Raw genomic sequence first — 17631 nt, forward strand, 5'->3', positions numbered from 1 at the left:
GATTACTTTAGTATGACTAATTATTGGTAGTGTGTAATTAATTTCTCAGAATTTTGCCAGTCATCTAATATCTTTAGCAAAAGCAAAAATGTGTGGAAGTACCGACTTCACTGTTTGATATGAATACATTATATTCAGAAAATAATGACTGCAAGCCCAGCATGCTTTATGCAGATGACCATTGATATACCGTCTGGTAGCCTTTGGAGACAGCTTGGTTGTAGAAAGTACTCAAAAAATATTTTCTACCTTTTTGAACACTCTATCATAAATAGAATTACATAAATAAACTTAAGCAGGGGGAAAAACCCCTTTGAATTGTCACAAATAGCAATTGTGCCGGTGTGTGGCAAGGGCATTTGGTCAACTCTGGCAGAAATGGGTTCAATAAATGTTTTGCATGTGAGTACAGAAAATGATTGTGATCCACAGATTGAATCTGCAAAGCAACTAAATAGGCTGAACAGATGGATTTGTTTGCAATAGTTGACCAGAGCCAGATGTTTATGGACAGCCAGTCATACAGCAATAAATCTGCATCATGTTTAACCTCATGGACAGACATTAATCACTGGAGCATTAACCAGGTAAACAGACATCAATCCAGCTGCCATCTGTGCATCAATTTCCTTCTACCTACTCTCCCCTGTGGGTTTAATTCATTGGATATTAGCAATTTCCTTTTAAACTTTAAAATGATTTGATATTTTCAAGTAATATGAATGTAACTTGAGCAAGTAGCGAAACATGCAAGAATAAGGCCATTTAAATGAACTCTTAAAAAACATAGCAGCAATTTTTAAAAAGTACCACTAGTTTCTTTATGATTATAGATCAACTGTTGTTATATTCAGGAATATTTGGAATTGCCTGGTTTTATTTTTTTCACTGGCATTAAGAAAAAGAAGGTCCATTCGTGGGAAGGTATTTTCTGAAGAGCCTATGATATTGTATATTGATTTTGTTCATATATTCAAATGTTCACTTTTTAGTGGATTTAATCTCAGTATTTGACTTTGCTACAATTATATCTTAAATTTTGCATTTGATTATGATTTTTAAAATTTTTAATAGCATATGCCTGCCCAAGTTTAAATTTACCTTAAAGGTATTTTGTTTAATTCCCTATTGATTTCAATACATTTCTGTTATACCAAGTGCACAATCACATTAATTTTCTTTAATTTTGCAGAAACTGATCCGACATCGTTGCATTTTCTTTTCTATACACATGTAGGCAACATGATTGTAACATTGTAGGCTATTTACACTGTCATAAACAGCTCTAGGATTTAAAATTCAAAACTTTTCTCCGATTTTTAAAATATATACCTGTAACTATAATATATAACAATATTGGATGCCTGTTAAGGATATAGTCCTGATAAGTACAGGTGTAAACTCGTGGAAAATCGTTTACATTATCAAAAGTTATGTCGACAGAAGTGCACTTGAAAACACAGTCAACTCGTGGTGCATTAGATTAGACTGTAAGATTTTTAAGAATTAAAATAAACTGTAGAGGATGGACAAGGTATGTTTACAGCAGTGACAAGTGGCTGCTGCACACAGGATGGATGAACCGCCCACTGCACACCTGCGCCCCTCTGCCTCGTCCTCTCAGTAGGTGGCGCTGTGGTTGGCGCCGAACCTCTCGCGAGTCTTAAAGAATGTAAATAATGCCACCTAACCTGATGGCTAGAAAGTTTTTTGATTGGCAGGCGTTCACCCAATCGCCGACAGATGAGGGCGGTAGAGTCCGCTGCTATTGGCTCTGCGCTGGAGGCCGCTGTCCAATGAACGCGGGGAGGGGGCGGGCGCTGCGTGTAAAGTTAGTTAGACCGGCGGCGGCGGCAGGCTAGGTTTGTGTGTGGGGGGAGGGGGATTGTTTTGGGAGTGAGTGAGTGCGGCGGGAAGATGGCGGACGATCGGAAGCGGGCGGATAACGCCAAGCATCGGCGGGGCGAGCAGCTCAAGCGCTGGCTCGGCTCCGAGACCGACCTGGAGCCGCCCGTCTTCAAGAAGAAGAAGACCCGGGTCAAGTTCGATGACGGCGCCGTGTTCCTGGCCGCCTGCTCGAGCGGCGACACCGAGGAGGTGAAGCGGCTGCTGGACCGCGGGGCTGACGTCAACTACGCCAATGTGGACGGGCTGACGGCGCTGCACCAGGTACTGCGGGGAGGGGAGGAGAGGGGAGGAGAGGGGAGGCCGGGCCCCGCACCGCACCGCACCGCACATCCCCACCCTGCGGGCCCGCTGACACTCACACCGGCTTTTGGGGGGGGTTTGATTCCCCGCTGATGGGACAGGCTGATCCCCCCCCCCCCCTCCTCCTCCTCCCCACCTACAGCTACCACTGCCCCCCCCCCCTCTCCCCTCTCCCCTTCATCACTACATGTATTATAGCAGCAGATAGTGGGTGCAACAGGAGCTCCCATTGATCCATCAATTCGTCCTCATTCAGGGAGTTGTGCCATACCCAGTGCAGTTGAGGGGGTTTGTTTGCATTCCTGGCGCAGCAGGTCCCGCACTATCTTGAGTGCATTCTCGCTGCAGGACCTGGGGTTTTACCCTTCTATCTCCCTCCACTTATTCCGTCCAAAATAATTGGGACTGGTGTTTTGTTTCCCAGGGTTTTTGGCGCACGAGTTACATTTGTTTTGTCTCCCTTTCATCCACCTATATCTGACTTGTACTCATCCCCATTTCCCCCCGTCTCTTTCTGTGAGCTGACTGGTAAAAGCAACCAGAAAGGACAACCCGGTCCTGCAGCAAAAACGCACTCAAGATATGAAGGACATCGGTGGACGATTACTATATATAGCGCAGAACCTGGGACACCAGGAAACATCTTTCCGCGTTGTTAGACTTTGCAATACTTTAAAGTGTTAGAACTGCAGTTAACAGGAGCTTTGTATTACAGTTCCGTTGTCTATTGAAAAATACTAAATACACGTTGATTTAGCTATTTAGTCCTTTCTCTTGCCAAATGTTGGTTTCGATGGGTCCAGAAATCTTCCCCTGAGAAAGTCAGCACTTTTGCATTTCTGTACTAATTTGGATACACAACATAGTATGTAGATTTAACTTCTGTGATCATGAAAATGGTCATTGTTTTTCATGTAATGTCTATACTTAAAAAGCTTACACATATAATAGCAGAAAAAAATTGTTTCCCAACAGGGACAAGAGTGGCCCACTGTTGATATAAAGTTATGTTATGCTTCTTGCTGGAGGAAATAGTTACAATTTCTACTGCAGTCAAGGTGCAATAGACAATGTTTGATTCATCTGTATAAATCTGTTTCACCTTGTTGTATATGAGATGCAACAATTTGTTTTATGTCCTGTTCTGGTGATTATGGGTAGCAGACCTGTAACTGCTGCTGACTATATTTTATCATACTAGTTTCCTAGGTATTGCACTTAATGAGTAGCACTCTAATTGATACAGGAGTTTTATAGATCGGTAAAGCAGTTCAGGAAAAAATGCCATACTGCTAATTGATGGTATTTCAATCCTGCTGCAATGTCATAGCTGTCTCTTTGAAAACTTTGTCACATGGCTTGAAGTGATAAACTTATCAGCCATAATGACTGTTGGTGACCTTAAGGGAAAACAGCTTGTGCTAATGGAAGATAGCAGCTCCAACATCAAAACTTTGTAATGCAAAAATCACAACCTAAATATGTATTGGGGGTGTGCGGGGAGATTCTGGTGATGCAGTTCACTACACTCTAATGGCTTATCACCCAATTCTTTTAAATACTAATACGCAGAATGAATTCACACACAGTTGTTTTATTGTGTTTGTGTAGCATAAAAGTTCTATAATTTTTTTGTTACAAAGTTACAGTTACAAAAGATATAGAGGCATTGGAGAGGGTGCAAAAAAGATGCACAAGGATGATACCGGAACTGAGAGGATATACTTACCAGGAAAGGCTGAACAGGCTGGGACTCTTTTTTTTCTCTAGAAAAGAGAAGTTTGAGGGGTGACCTGATCGAGGTCTTTTAAGATAATGAAAGAGTTTGATAGGGTAGACATGGAGAAAATATTTCCAGTTATGGGGGGAGTCTAAAACTAGAGGTCATAAATATAAAATAGTCACTAATAAATCCAATAGAGAATTCAGAAGATACTACTTCAACCAAAGTGGTAAGAATGTAGAATGTGGAACGTGCTACCACAGGGAGTAGTTGAGGCAAGTAGCATAGATACATTTAAGAGGAAGCTAGATAAGAACGAGGGAGAAAAGAATTGAAGGGTATCCTGAGAGTTAAATGAAATAGGGAGGGAGGAGGCTTGTGTGGATCATAAATGTCGGTAGACCAATTGGGCTGAATGACCTGTTTCTGTGCTGTGAATTTGAAGTAAAGTTAGTACATGTGTATAAAATCTGCCTCCGTTCTTATCAGCAGTGTGTATGTAGTTGCTGACCTTCTGTTTTTCCTCTGCTGCCTCAGTGTGGCAGAAGCTACCATCTGTTACAGTAACTAGCTGCTGTTACAGTTAATGTGCTCTGTTTACCAGCATACTATCTTGGTACTTCAACTTGCAAAAATTTACAGTAGAAGATTAGATTATTTTTTCAAGGACTTTTAAATGGAAATTGATAAATGTTTGCTCATCACAAAACCAAGCCAAAAGGTTAGGTTGCGGACTAATTAAAAATATTATAAATCCTTCAAGGAACCAACTTTTCGATCCTATTGTATTCATGAATATTTTTGGATTGTCAGTGGTTTTGTACTGAATTCTGATACAGAATGAGGAAGACATATTTGCAAGTCAAATCTTTTGGTGAGTAGAGCGACGAGTAAGACCAGTTGATAACTTCCTCTTCACTCAGCAAAGTAGTAATGCATATGCATTGCTGATTGAAAGAGGTGACGTTGTGTGTTGCATATTTAGAGCTCTGTGACTTTAAACGTGTGAAAACTTTCACGCATTTTTGAGGATCACATGTTATGTAAAATGTATCATATGAGAAACTTCTCTTAACATTATCATGCATTGCAAGTCTACCACTTAAACACTCAATTGCATATGGCGTTTGTATGTTTTTTTTAAGTGTGAGCTTCATTTCTCCATTGCATTTTCTATAAACATTTTCTTAAGTTGTAGAAGGCTGTGTGACTGCAGCAATCCAGTTTATTGAATCAGTGAAGCTATTGTTTTCAGGAAAGGTATTTTATGTAAACATTACTGAATGTCATTTATAAGTGTAATGTGCACTTATTCATGGGATAATCCAAGTGTCAGTGAAGTGCTTTTGGCGGTACTGAACTAGTATTGCTGTGTCAGAACAAATGGCCATCTGCTATTCTTAACAACTTTATTTATATAACTGATCTTACTATATATTTTAGATGTATGAAAATTGTTCTTAAATGATTTTGGAATGCATATTTTTTTGAAGTGCTTTAAGTAGAGTTGGGCACTAGACAGGATTAATTGAACTTCAGGATATGCTGAAACTGTATTTATAAACTGTTGCTGTTAGCTTTTATTCTTGTATAATCCACTGAGATTTTGTTTAGACTTTAAAGTGTAAGGAAAGTAGTACAATTGTGAGTGCAGAGATGAAAATTATATTTTACCCAAACAAAGTTGTTGGTCATAAGAGTAATTGTGTAGAATAATTATTTTTTAAAAATATACACGCTGCACTTTCTTCTCCAATGCTCCCCCCTCCCCCCCCCCCCCCAGCTCTGACCAGACCATTTCTGCTGGTAAAAATATATTACATTATTTGGTAATGGTTTTGGTTTGAGCTTTATTCTATAGACTAGAAGTGTATTGAATGATCAGTCATGTTTATAGCCAAGCTGTTATGTCATAGTAGGTTAAAAATTAGGTTGCTTGTGACGCTTTAGCTGTAAAACGCATTTCAGTTGAGGAAATTAGGTTTTTATTTGAAAGCTTATACTGTATTGTATATTTGAATCAATTTTCACTGTCTCCCTCAATTTCTTGTGTGAAGCCACTTTACTTTTTGATGTTTTATGTGATTCTGCCAAGCTATTTCAAAGTTTGGTTTCATAAAGCAACTTTTTATTAACTCTAAGATTGAGGAAGAAGTAACTTGGGAAAGGATGCCTTTGATCAAGACTAAGACAAATTGTTTCCTAAGAATTATAAACTTCTACTTTGCATAATAATGCACTGTCACTCAGCTTGTTTCGAAAATTTGCTACCAATATGTTAAGATTCATTACTTCAAGCTACCTCAACCGATTGTTCCGGAACTCAGAATGCTGTCCTATTGTAACCCAAGTTAATAACATTTATAAAATATACTGGGTGCATGACACAGTTCAAATGGACATATGTAAGTTTCTCAAACTACATATCACTAAAATACTACTGACAGCATTGTAATGGGTACAACTGTTGCATCTAGTCTTCAAGCAGCTTCTACTGAAAAAATAGCAGAAAATAGATTTTTGATCTGATAAAATCCAATGTCCAGTAACAACTAGAACAGGTTAGAGTCTGTTAGCTGCTTGATGATGCACTCCAAGCCTTCAACCTAACCTCTCAATTGCACAAAAAGTTCATAATGCATTTTTAAAAAACTGCCTTTTTTTTTCCTTTTGCCTTTGCATGAAACTATTTCTTAGCTGTGCAATCACATCAATCAGGTTTATTAACGTAATCTATTCTTTTCCAATTTGGGAAGTGGGAGAAAAATAATTGTGATGCATGCCCCTTGAAGAGGCATTAATTCTCCCATCAGATGCCTTCTTCCCATGACTGTCAAGCACCTAATGTCTGTCTTCAGTGCACTTTTTCCTTTCAAATTAATTTTTTTCTTACCTCCATATGGAAATTGCAGCTATATTGCTTTGACATTTCAATCTGTTGCTCCAGTGTCTCAGTTTGGTAACTTTTGAGCTCTAATTTGAAACTTTACATAGAATTTCTCTTTTAAGCCAAGTCTCTGCAATTTGCCTTCTGACAGACCCAAAGCACCACATTTTGTGACTTGTATTAATAATTCCAAGAAAAGTCTAGGAAGAGAATCATGCAGTCCTTTGAAAAGTTGATATAATTGAGAGTGAGTGAAACAGGATTCTCTTTCATGCTTGAAGCCAGAAAGCACTTATTGTCTACAAATTGTTAGCTTACTTGGAGTAGAAAATAACAGAAGCATAAGCATTGGTGTTATTATGGGATGACATTGGCCAGAATCCTTTATGCTAATTTAAACCCTAGGTTGGCATACAGAGGTACTGCAACACCTTAAGGGAGCAACCTTTCCATGTCCAAGTAGATCAGTGGCAAAATGGCTTATTCTGTCTGATTTTAATCTTTGATGTTTGTTGGAGTTAAACTTTGTTCTTCTAGTGATAAGTTGCTGTCTCTGACTCAGACTGCAGAATAAGTTGCTGTCTATATGACTCAAACTTGCATGATCAGTGTTTTGGGGCCATACTGCAGCATTTTTCATGTGTAATATGATGCATTTCTTGGGGTCACCATTGGTTGTGTGCTTAATAAATGATCAGACCACAGCACAAGACAGTTATCTAAATGGGAAGAGGGTTGTGCATAACGCTGGGGGCCGAGACAACATTGAACCTATTCTGTGTCCACGCTACTGCATGTACGCTTGCTTCAAAGATTTGTTCTATCAAGCAAGCTGGTAGAGCCATCCAGGACAGGTTACAGAGCCATCCCTGTGAAATGTACTACTTCTGTCCGATAGACTGGGTTCTTCAGTTCTGCAGCCTCCACTGTGACAATAAATTCAGCTGCTTCCCCCAACTACAAGGCTGTTTCTACTGAAGAGAGTGGTTAAGTGGGGACATAAGATTGGACAGCAGCTGTATCGGCTCCATGCACCCCAGCCCTTGAAGCATAAAATGTATAATAATTAAAACTATGAACAGCAAACCTAAACTTGAGTTTCTTGTGTGGAACCTTTGTGAGAATAATTGGATGAATTTTTATTTTGGTGCGTAATTAGAGTTTTAATTGTAAGAAAACTGCTTTTTTTAATCTTTAATTTTTTGAGCCACTACAAATTCAGTTTTGAATGGAGCCAGTTTTTTTTAAAGTCCAATCATATATGGTGTAACAAGCTACTATGAACCCAGAAGTGACAAGGGGCTGGATGATCATTTTTAGGCATGTTGACACAGTGGCAGCAGATTTTAAGTTTGGCCATGTGCCATCCAAATATCAGGTGATTGTGGTACTGGTACACCTGTTCCAGAGGTTGTAAATCCACCCATATGTAGATAGCTCGTTTGAGCGCCTGTCTTGAGTGAGAGCTGCTTCCAGGAAAGAGCCATCAGTCGTCCTGTTCAGCCACCATGTCTTCTCAGTAAAATGAATAACAGAAAATACTGTTGGTCCTGCTGGTTGTTCAGCATCTGTAAAGAGAAAAAGCACGTTTGGTTTGTAACCCTTAGAACTGAAAAGACAAAGAGCCATTTAGTAAGATTGGGAAAAATAGCAAAAGGGGAAGCGATCAACAGATATAATAATTGTAGAGAGAAAGGAAATGAGTTCAGTAACCTGCACATTGCTTAATACAAAATTGCTAGATGCTATAAAAGATCATTAGTAAAGTGATGCAGAGGCAAAAGAATGTGCCAGTTACTGCGTGCTGAAAAACATGAAAGGCCCACACAAACAAAATGTTCAGACCAGGGAGCTGCGGAGTGACTAGCAGAAAGATATTGGCCCGGAATTTGCGCTGAGCGACGAATGAACGGTACCTGCTGCTCGTTAGATTTTAAACTTGTTCACAAACTATCCACGGTCTTCTGGGCGCCAACTTGCTGCAATGGGGAGCCAAAAAAGGTGCAGCATCCTCTCCTGGACATCTGTGAGCTGTGTGAGTGGGGAAAGGAACTGTCTGTCCACTCAAACAATCAGATTGAAGCATCCTTGACAAGCCGAGCAGCGTGAGAACCAGCAAGCTACAACAGTAAATTCAATGTAAAATCAGTTAGAGAAAGCAAAATAGAGAGGGTAAGAAAAGAGACAGAAAGAAAAAGTATATTGCCTGGATGCATGCAGCTCCAGCAACACTCAAGAAGCTTGACACCATCCAGGATAAAGCAGCCAGCTTGATTGGTACCCCATTCACCATCCTAAACATTCACTCCCTTCACCACCGGCGCACCGTGGCTGCAGTGTATTATCTAAAGGATGCAATGCAGCAACTCGCCAAGGCTTCTGGAACTCCCTACCTAACAGCAGTGTGGGAGAACCTCCACCACACAGACTGCAGCGGTTCAAGAAGGTGACTCATCACCACCTTCTCAAGGGCAATTAGGGATGGGTAATAAATGCTGGCCTTGCCAGCGACGTCCACATCCCATGAACGAATAAAATTTTAAATGTCCAACAACAATTAAAATTGGAAAGGAGTGAGATTCCACATTTTTAGAAGTTAATTTTCAGTGCCAGAGAGGTGGTTTAACAGTTGTTAAAAGCTAGCTTAGACTTAATAAAAAAAGTACTGAGTGTACCTTTTTCTGTGTAGATTAGTTCATTTCCAGCTGGGCAGGAGAGCAACTTCATGCTGGTGCATTCATTCCAACGTGGATCCAGCTGGCGATCTGTCTTTCCCACGCAGCTTTCAGAAGAACAGGGCATCTGTTAGTGCAATTTCCGCCGGCCTCACATGCACAAACGCGGAAATCCGGAAGTTGCTTTTTTACTTTTCTAGAGTTTATGCAGCTAAGCTCGATAAAACACTGGTCATCCAAATCTTGCATCTCGCCTGTTCGTGTAGATATTTTCATTTGTGTCGTTGAGGAAACTGTCAGTATTGTACCATCTGTCTGATCGTAATAAATATCACCTGCCTTGATATTAACTTCAATGAAATATGTTACGTAGAGATGTCTTGGGTTATAAAAAGATTGGTTGAATTTCCATTCCTTCTGCTCTCTGTTGTAGGGTCACCCAGTTCCTTTTGTAGGAAGACAGCTTGATTTGAGGTCAGTTAATGCAGCAAAACTCCTTGATCTTTTATAAGGTGCTCTAGAAATTGAGTATTAGTACAGAAGGTTCTAAGTTTCTCCAACAGTCCAACACCTAATTAGGAAACCTGGTAACATTGCAGGACATTTGCAACTAGGCCCCATCATTTGGAGATACTTTGTGAACAGAGCAATGGACTTTGGCAGGTACATATTGGTTGAGTGCAATTACCCATGGTCTCTGAAAGGTAATGAAAGAAAGTTGAATTGCATTTTTTAAAAGGTGTACTCTTTCAGTGAAGGTATTATTTACATACTGCAAATTGAACTTGGGGAAGGGTGCACTTCCTTGCCACCAAGGTGGCTAGGTACCAAACATGAAGTTCTATGATGTACTGCAAATTTAAGTGTTGAAACTTTACTAAGATCGTTCATTCGCAGTACGAGAGGAATACCATAGAAATGTAAGCTGTACTGTTCGAATGTAATCTACAGATTCATATAATTTTCTTTCCTGTTTATAGGTACTGTACAAAAATAACCAGTTCCCAGCATCTTCAATCTCACTATTTTTGTAAAAATTACAAGATGCAAGTTCTATTATGCACACATTATTAATAAACTAATCAAGCTTGTGTGACGGCACTAATAAAATTTGTAATTAAAAGGAAAATGCTGGACATACAGTTTTTAAAAACAGTTGTGCAGATAATATTTGAAATACATTGGTAGAGTTATTGGTAGAAAATTAGCGATGATCTTGTTGAATGGCAGAGCAGGCTCGAGGGGCCGGATGGCCTACTCCTCCTATTTCTTATGTTCTATTGCCTAGAATTGCTACATTGTAAAAATTGGTATTGAATTTAGGTTGTTTTGTAGCTATGACAAGATGTGCAATACAATGTTTTATTAATTTATACAAATGAATGGGAATTTAAAACTGCACGAGGGCCTAATTTGTAGAAAACCTAGGGGTGCAATACAATATAGTAAGGAGTAACTGGTTTATTAACCTTGGTGGTCAAGCTTGTAAAGTTGTTTTTTCTCCCTAAAATGGTACTGAAGTGCTCAGCAAAGTGGCTATTTATTAATAATTGACACTTGATGCCCATGCACGTGTATTACCAAAAAAGTTTCTGTTGTTCACTTGTAACTCAACAGATTTTAATAATGTGCAACACAATTTGACACACCCACTTTAATATTAGTTACAATTTGCAATATATTGATGAATCATTAGTGCAGTTACTGATGGGGAGAATAATAACTTGCATTTCTATGTACAAAGAAACATCTGAGTGCTTTATAGGTCAGTGAATGATGAGTGTATACTTAGCTGCGGGGAAGGGTAGAGATGGAAAGAAAGAGGGGGCAGAAGCTTGGTCCAAGACGAGGTGGCAATGTAGAGATGCTGAGGGAGGGAGTTCCAGAGGGTTGTGCCAAAAATCCATAAATTAGTTAAAATGTTCTGACGAATGAAGACAAGAAATACTGTGCTACATTACAATCAATACCTCAGCCCATCTGCTGCTGAAACCCTTATCCATGTCTTTGTCACCTTCAGAACTGACTCTTCTAATGCTCTTTTCGCCGACCTCCCAAGATCCACCCCCTGCAAGCTTCAGCTCATCCAAAATTCTGCTGCCCTTATCCTATCCCATCCAACTATCACACCTGTCCTCACTGACCAACATTGGCTCCCAGACACCCTGCTCCTCCAATTTAAAATTCTCTTCATTATGTTCAAAGCCTTCTTGCTCCTTCCTATCTCCATGATCTCCTCCAGCCCTACACCCCCTCACAAACAATCTGTTTCTTTCACTCTGGCCTCTTGTGTGTTTGAAGATATGGTCACCCCCCCCCCCCGGCCCTTCATTCCAGTGTGGGTGACCATAACTTCAGACACCTTGGGCTCACTCTGGCATTGCCTCCCTAAACCCCTCTGCCTCTCCACCTCCCTCTCTTTTAAAACCCTCCTTAAAGCCCATCTCTTTGACCAAGCTTTTGGTTACCCCTCCTAATAGCTTCTTTGGTTTGGCATCGATTTTTTTTTTGATTACACCTCTGTAAAATGCCTTGGGATTTTTTTCTACATTCAAGGTGCTGCATAAATGGAAGCTTTTTTGAAGTAAAGGACATTTAGAATAAATGAAGTTGTTGAGTCATTCAGTATCTTAATAAATGGTCATTTGAAAAATATTTGTGTTTTCGTGATCTAAGAATTACAAGCAGAAGAGTCAATGTACTGATACTATCTTTTCAAAATTGTTCAGATCTTTTGAAATGCAGTTTTGATACTCCAACATGTTAACATTTTTCTGCATATTCCATGTTCATAATGTTTGTTTCCTTCAATTGATGATGCTGGTCCGTGGTAATGGACTGCATTTTTCTTTTGTTGCTTATTCTGTTGTCATTTAGTCTTGTCATTTGCAATTTTATACAAATATTAGGGGGTCTCTTGTAGCATCAGATCACGGTAAGTTGGAATGATTTGTTTTATTTCAGGAGTGTTTGTTGCTGTTAGATCTTTGAGCTGGCCTCTCCTCCTTGAAGGCTGCAATTAATACTGTCCAAAGTCATTGAGTTTGAGAAAAGTTTGCAGTTTGGAAGATACTTGTAAATTTCTGGCTCCCGGTCAGAAATAGACAGCAAGAAATGATTGCTTTTCTTTCATTATTTAATACTCCTTAACATGGTTTTGAGACTTTTTTTATTGATGTAAATCTGAAACAACTTGTTATAGTAATAGAGGGGAGTAGCTTAGTACAAGATGTAGCTTCTTTGATCCGGCCTGTGAAGCTGCCTTCAGCACCACCGGACTATATTTCTTTAAAATTCTTGGGCTTGGAGGAATAGAAAACAGAGGGGCGGGGGAAGCAAAAATCAGGTATTATGGTGGCTTGTGACTCTGGTGCTTTTTATTATAGAATCAAAACATCTCCATTTGAAAATAGTTGTGAAAGAAGCAGCTCTCGATGGTAATATCAATATGGCTTTTAGCAATCAAGTTAAGTGTATAAGATTAGATTTTTTTTTTGGCATCTAAATAGATAAGGAATTCATAAAAGGAAAGAACGTGCGTTTGTGGCTTGATCACATCTCTTGGGATGTCCCAAAGCATTTCAAATGTTGTTAATTACTCTTGAACTGCAGCTACTGTTGCTTTGTATTGCACACAGAAGTCCCACAAACAGAAATGAAATGACTGACCAATTTAATCTATTTTTGATGGTGGTTGAGGAAAGAACTTTGGCCATGACAGTGGGTGCAATTCCTCACACCCTGCTCTTTGAATAATGCCATGGGACCTTTTATCATCCACATCTTGGAGCCTCAGTTTAATGTCTCAATTGAAGGGTGTCACCTTAAACAGTGCAACACTGAGTCCTCTGCTGAATTGCCAGCCTAGTTTCATGAGCACAGGTCCTGGAGTGGGACTTGAACCCACAATCTTCTGTCTGAGAAACAAGAGTGCTGCCATCTTCAAAGAAGCGGATTTTGGTGTTGCGGAATTAGAGTGGGCATCATTTGCAGTTATGCAAATAATGAGTGTGTGAAGGGTGTCTGTATTTGAGATTGAGGAAGCCCATGGGAGAAACACAAGAATATCTAGTTCCGATCACAAGGGGATATAATTTTTACACTCCTGGGTTACGCTATCCGATAGTAAGACACTCTGGTTACGGGAGTGTTCTAATGCTGCTGTACCTGAGAGAATATCTAAGGTAAGACTCTAAACTTGTCACAAGCTGGAGCCATTTTTATTTTTCCCTTCACCAACCCCCTCCACCCCCTCCATTTCCTGCCTCAGGGGCACTGATGCTCCAACTGAGAGAAACTAATCCAGCACAATCTAGATATTAAATCTAGGACCTTTCTGATCTATATTACTGTGCCACATGGTGCAATTACCTGTGTGTCTATCTAAATAAGCCAGTTTTGTGGCGATGTACTCATTTATTTACTTGTAATATTAGTTCAGTAGTAAATCAGCAGCGCAATTCAAAAGTACACAAAATGGCATTTTTGCAAATGCAAGAAGTGACAAATTATCAGAATTGATTATCTTGACCATCTCATGAAAACGTGATCAAATGTATTTTTTTGTCCAATAAGTTGAGAGTGATGCTCTGTTCTATTCTGTGTCTAAATCTAAAATCTGTGTCACAGACCAGTAGAGACTGGTTATTCTTGGTTCCTTGGTCATAGACAGTAATTAGGTCTGTGTAAATTAGCTAATTCTTCCATGTAGCCTGTTATGGCTCTATAATTGTATGCTATCCAGGTTGAAGCATATAACCACAATTCTGATGAGAACCCCACAACATCAAAATGCTTTTTCAGAGAGTTGCACTTTTTGCGGTTTATCACATTCTGACTGCTCTGTGGTGTGACACCTTCAGTTATCACTGTATATTTGTAGCAACGGGGCTTATAAAAGATTTAGGAGTTACTCTGACAATTAATTGGTCTTGTTTGAGCTGTGATCTCTAATGCTTAAAAGTAATATTAACACTGACTTCGACACAGAATGCATTGTATCTGCCTTTAAATCTTCGTACACAGTTCCCATTGTGCAGAGGGCAAATGGTGTAGTCTACCATAAAACATGAACGTTTTCCAATTGACCTGTTTAATAAAGGTCTTTTCAAAATCTGTTTATAGAAATGGAATTGTATTTGCAAAATGATAAATCTGGATATTGGAAAAAATATTGTGGCTTTGTTCATACTGGGAACCAAAATCTATTGGAGGAATTCATAGAATGGTTACAGCACAAAAGGAGGCCATTCAGCCCATCGAGCCCGTGCTGGAAATACCACCACAATTGAGAGTTTGGTATTGTGGTATGTTCCGTAATTGAATACAATCCATTCAATGATCTTGCCATAAAATATGAAACGTGCATTCAAATGTATTGGTAGTGTACAGTGTGATGCATTTCACTGGAGAACACAGATGCCAAATTTGGAACTAGTGGGGTTTAAGTGTGATTTATTTATTTATTTTCTTCATTTAAAGTGAAGAATATAATCTGCACTAGGTGGTATTTTTTGCTACTTGTGGTACAAAGTATCTATGCCCAGCACTGCCAGGTCAGGCATTGGAGAGTAAGGCTATGCTTTGCTGTTTATGACTAAACTGTCTGAATCTATGTTAGAAATGCACCTTCTGCTCCACTTTTGCTGCATATAATCACACCCGCTATCTTTGTGGCCTCTTTGAAATGAGGCTGAAAAACTGTTGTGTGCTTGTGCTCGGTTAAAAAATCTGGTTAAGAATGGTTAAACCTATGTTACTTTGTACCCTTCAATTATTTGAGAGAAGACACTTTTATTCTATCATTATGGGTTAAATTCAAACACAGATCTTTAAGTTGAAAGCTTTCTGACACTGTGCACCACCCAAAGATACTTCAACAACCTTTTCTTGTATATTGATGTGGAGCTTTTTCCTTGCATACAAAGGTGAGGCGATTGTATCTTGTAGGATAAGAGCTGGGCACGTGAAGCTTCCATTTACTAAGTTTCCTGACACTGAAATTTACGAAGATATTTATTTTTAGCTGGACTGCATAATCATAAAATGGTTACAGCATGGAAGGAGGCCATTTGGCCCGTCGAGTCCATGCCGGCTCTGTGCAAGAGCAATCCAGCTAGTCCCACTCCCCCGCCTTTTCCCCGTAGCCCTGCAAATTTTTTCCCTTCAAGTACTTATCCAATTCCCTTTTGAAAGCCATGGTTGAATTTCCCTCCACCACCCCCTTAGGCAGTGCATTCCAGATCACAACCACTCGCTGTGTAAAATAGTTTTTTTTTCTCATGCCGCCTTTGGCAAAAGAACCAATCACCTTAAATCTATGTCCTCTGGTTCTTGACCTTTCCGCCAGTGGAACCAGTTTCTCTCTATCTACTCTGAGAAGATTTGAGAGGTATTCAAAATCATGAAGGGTCTAGACAACTTTCTCTGCTCTAAGGAGAACAACCCCAGCTTCTCTAGGCTATCCACGTAACTGAAGTTGCTAGAGAAGTTATTAGTAATTTCTGGCACCAAAAGCTCTTATTAAGGCTCTTTTTTAAGGCTTTGGGATGTACTTCATTTTTAAGAATTTCTTTTTGTTTAATTTGTATTTTGCATCCATAAAAGGTTGTTATGCTTGCTGGATTGTCATATTTTTCCAGTATTTGATCAGAGGATACGCCATAAAACCCTATAGCATGTGCTAAAAGTGCTTTTTGAACCCTTGTGAATCTAATTCTAATCTTCACATTTAACTTGACAACTTTAAACAAAAATTGCATTGAATAAAAGCTGCTTACCACGGCCAGAAGTTTCCTTGTATGACTTGTAGAATCTCTAGTTGCTTCAAAATTCAGCTTTATTTTTCAAATGGTAAAATGTCCTTTGCTGTTCCTGTATCTTTTTATTTAACATTAGCTGCTCCATTATTTATTTGCAATCAGATTAGAATAATACTGCGGGGGTCACTCTTACATAAAATTATAATTAATACTTGCATGAGTTATTAAAATTTTGATTCCACTAGTACGGTAGCTAGTGGAATCACAATTTTTTGGATTAATACTCTGCAACCACTTGGTCTACACCAGTTGCCTGTTTATGCTGCCGTAGTGCAGCATAGCACCAATGCTGAGGGATTTTTATGCAAAAGTGAAGTATGTTGGGCTGGCATTTGCAGGAGCGGGGCATCTTGGGTGTGCCTGGTTAGTTAAACAGTTTCCTGCACCCTTCAGCTCAAATGTTTTGCCCTGTAATTGCTGGAAGTGTGAGCTGATAACAGCATGGTGAGAGCAACGGTGCATGTGGGACCTTGGTGAATGACAGGACAAACAGCGTATCTCCTTAACCAATGAGATTTAAGGATTGAGAAATAAACAAAGGAAGGAAGGTGAATTCGAGTGGGTGAATTCAATGTAAAATCAGGCACAGGGAGAGAAATAAAGAGGGGGGGTGGGGGGAAGAAAGATTGGATTGAGAGGAAAAAAGAGCCAAAGGAAAAGTAAGAACAAAAAAAGAAATAATAAAAAAATAAAAATTTGACATTTTTAAAATCAACAATTCACTACCTGAAGGAATGAGATACCATACTTTTAATTGTTTACTTTCTGGGCCAGAGAGATTGATTGGCAATCATTAACAATTATCACATCGTTAAAAGGGCACTCACGCTGCTAATTATTAGACTTAACTTTCTGTGGCGAGTTTAATGGGCAATTAATGTGCAATGCATGAAAATCACGGGCAAGATGCCGTTTTCGTGAAGTTAACAGTGGAACGGTGCAAATCAACCAGCAACTTGTGACTATTTGCAATTCACGGAATATTTCTTCCTCACGCAAGTTGCTGGCCACACGCTGTTATTTTCTCTTAGTTGGTGCGTGACTTTGTAGATGCTAACAGAAATTAGATTGCCCCAAGAAGTTAACCTGCATTGACTTTGCTTCAGATTATTGTAGCTAGTTCTAAGCCCAACTTGTATTTTAATTTTATGTAAGACTGACCCCCGCAGTATTATTCTAATCTGATTGCAAATAAATAATGGAGCAGTTTGTATAAGATGTGGTACAGGAGGCCGGTAAGGTGTATCCTATGCATTTGAGTTGTTTTGCCATCTCCCTTTCATGCCATCATAATCAAGCAGTGTAAATTACTCACTT

The 17631-nt window shown here is 39.4% G+C and overlaps 1 protein-coding gene across 6 annotated transcripts in view; it reads left to right on the plus strand.

Moving 5' to 3' along the window:
- Positions 1 to 1888: 1888 nt before the first annotated feature.
- The window catches only part of LOC137344427 (protein phosphatase 1 regulatory subunit 12A-like), a 211413-nt gene continuing 195670 nt past the window's right edge, over positions 1889 to 17631 (plus strand). For 5 of the 6 annotated variants that reach the window (XM_068007389.1, XM_068007392.1, XM_068007388.1 and 2 more), the window contains exon 1: positions 1889 to 2169. In XM_068007389.1, the coding sequence (XP_067863490.1) occupies positions 1918 to 2169 (252 nt within the window). In that variant the 5' untranslated portion in view covers positions 1889 to 1917. Of the gene's footprint in view, positions 2170 to 4745; positions 4806 to 17631 lie in introns of those variants that run through there. The other variant, XM_068007391.1, reaches the window with a different exon arrangement.

Source organism: Heptranchias perlo, chromosome 27 (assembly GCF_035084215.1).
Source record: "Heptranchias perlo isolate sHepPer1 chromosome 27, sHepPer1.hap1, whole genome shotgun sequence".
Taxonomy (NCBI): domain Eukaryota; kingdom Metazoa; phylum Chordata; class Chondrichthyes; order Hexanchiformes; family Hexanchidae; genus Heptranchias; species Heptranchias perlo.